Source organism: Propithecus coquereli, unplaced genomic scaffold (assembly GCF_000956105.1).
Source record: "Propithecus coquereli isolate 6110/MARCELLA unplaced genomic scaffold, Pcoq_1.0 Scaffold340, whole genome shotgun sequence".
Taxonomy (NCBI): domain Eukaryota; kingdom Metazoa; phylum Chordata; class Mammalia; order Primates; family Indriidae; genus Propithecus; species Propithecus coquereli.
This window is the reverse complement of record NW_012149064.1, coordinates 799,649-802,117: the sequence shown is the minus strand read 5'-3', so window position 1 is coordinate 802,117 and position 2,469 is coordinate 799,649. Positions and strand designations below refer to the sequence as shown.

The 2,469-nt window shown below is 53.1% G+C and overlaps 1 protein-coding gene across 1 annotated transcript in view; it reads right to left on the bottom strand.

The window, feature by feature from the left end:
* Positions 1–450: 450 nt before the first annotated feature.
* LOC105815614 (zinc finger protein 420-like) overlaps positions 451–2,469 on the bottom strand; it is a 32,741-nt gene continuing 30,722 nt past the window's right edge. The window contains exons 4-5 of the mRNA XM_012650813.1: positions 1,315–1,709; positions 451–747 (exon numbers count right to left, since the gene is read on the bottom strand). Of these exons, the coding sequence (XP_012506267.1) occupies positions 451–747; positions 1,315–1,709 (692 nt within the window). The remainder of the gene's footprint in view (positions 748–1,314; positions 1,710–2,469) is intronic.

Here is a 2,469-nt window from a genome sequence, read left to right as displayed (position 1 = left end):
CAAACCCCACTCCCACTCAGGCAGGGAAGTGCCAGAAGTCAGTGCGAAGTGGTAGCACAGACCGACAAGTGGTGGGGAGCCGAGACAGGACCGGGGTCCATTTTGAACGCACCGAAGCGCGGCGCTGGGTCGGCATCAGAGGGGAGGGACCAGCCCGAGCGCGCGCTCCCCGGATCGGATGCTGCCCGAGCCCACAGGGGAGAGTTTGGAGGCAGCTTCTTGCCTCAGGAGACTGCCAGGACTAGATCGGGGGAGGGGAACTCCATAAAAGAGGCTCTAACCGCGGAAATCGCTGAAAGTTCCGTGGGTGCTGGGAGGGACACAGCACAGAGTCCTTCCACGGATGGGTCCAGAGCCGCCGTGGGTAGGGCGCCTACGAGCTCAGGGTGCGGCCCTGGGAGTTGGCAATGGCGGACCATGGCTCCAGATGCCCTCCCGGTGCAGTTGGCTTCAGCGCTGACTAGCAGGGGGTGGGCAGCTGCAATTCGGGGACCACAAAATCTGCAACCGCGGGGACTTGTTCCCTGGGCGACCACCTGAGTCATAGCCACTGCCGCTGCGGCAGAGCTGGTAGCGCCCTGCGAGGAGTGGCGCGCGCGCAGCCACTTTTTCTCCCGAATCTGCGCAATCTGTCACAGCCGCAGACTCAAGCCCCGCCTCCGAAAGGGTGGAAAAGAGAGAAAGAGCGATATTGCTGCCGAGTTTCCAGGCGGTATCCAGCGGCCCTGTTCCACTCAGTCCCTGGCGCTGTCCACAAAATGACGGGGAACTGAGAGTGGACTGAGAGAGACTCCTTATAGAACTGTGATCCAGGACACATAAGTCCCTTTCTGCCCGGCAATTCGTCCTCCGCCCCAACACACCGCGCTAAAGGGCCGGCCTCTACCACTAGGCGGAGTAAAGGGGCCATTTTTTTTTTCCTTTTAAATTTTTTGTATAGTTGTGATCCAAGACGACATAACTAGCCCCTCCGCCAGGCGACTCGACCCCTACCCACACATCGTGCCAAAGGACCTGCCCCTGCCTCCAGGCAGAGTAAAGGGGTCATTTTTTTGTGTGCTTTTTTTTTCTTCTCCTCTTCTTTTCCTTTTTTCTTTTCTTTTTCTTCTTTCTTCTTTTTCTACTTTTTCTCTTCTTTTTTCTTTCTTTTTTTCTTTTTCTTTTCATTTCCTTTTCATTTCTTCCTTTTTTCTTTTCCCTTCTCTCTATATATATTTCTCTTAATTCTTGCTCTTTACTGTTTTTTGTATATATATATATATACATACATATATATACATTTTTCTTCTTTCCTTCTCTTTCCCTTCTTCCTACTCTTTGCTCTCTTTCTGCGAGTGTGTATGTGTGTGGGTGTGTGTCTGAAACCCACGACTGCAGGAGCCCGATTGTTGAATCTACAAAGCGGGGCTGTTTTCCACCAAGGAGACAGCGCACACCCTTGAGAGTGTCTAGTGACCTAAGAGGCCGCTCTTCAAGCTGAGACACGCGGTCACCTCTCTGCTGTGACTTGGTGGCCAGAGCCGCCGGCCAAATGGACAGATTCCACTTCAGGAAGGGCCGAGTAGAGAGTGAAGGAGGCTGTTTCCCCAGCGGAGTCCTGTAGCCTCTTTTTCGTGGTGACTTGGTAATCAGCGCCTCCTCCCAAGGAATTAGTTCCCCACCCTTGGCAGTGCGGAGGAACAAGGGAAGCTGTTCTCTGGGATGTGACCCTGTGGGAGAGGTGGATGACCCTTGATTAAGATCTGACTACCGATATTGCGTACTAAAGGGACTGACCCCACATCCGCTGGGGTGGAATAGCAGGACAGGCTGCTCTCGGGTCTGGGTTCCTCAGGGGTCTTAGGCCAGGCTTCTCTAGCATCCCTGAAGTGTGTACTTCTTTCCAGCTAGTCAACCCTGCCCTTGAAGAGGTGGAATAATAAGGGTCGCCACTTCCTGAGCTGAGACGCCAGGTAGCCCCAGGAAGCGCCCTTCCCTCAGTCTGGGGGGTTATCTGCCCCTCTGGCAAGTGAAAACCTGCCCTTGGAGGAGGAAAGAAATGAGAGATGTTTTTCAGGCTGGGCCTTGTGACAGTCTCAGCCAACACCCCTCCCACAGCCCTCCAGGACAGAGCCCGCCCCTGAAGGTAGGGAGATAGGAGAAAAAATACTTTCCCCATAGGACTAGCCTGAATCTGTATGACCTTGGATCTAAGCAAAAGGGAACAGTGTGTTGGCGCGATACAGCTGATCGGTTTTGAACACCTGACAAGAACATAACACAAAAGATTACACTTGGTGCCCAGGCTGAAGGCATCTTAGGGGCTAGTGGTCTGGGAAGGAAAATCTCGACCAGAGTCCTCAGCAATTGCACCAACTGGCATACTCATTAGGAATTTCTCCACAAGAGTGCCTAATAAGCCCTGAATAACATACTAGCAGCTCTCTCCTAGCTACAGATCAAGCAATTCCTGAAGTATACTGCCTCAGG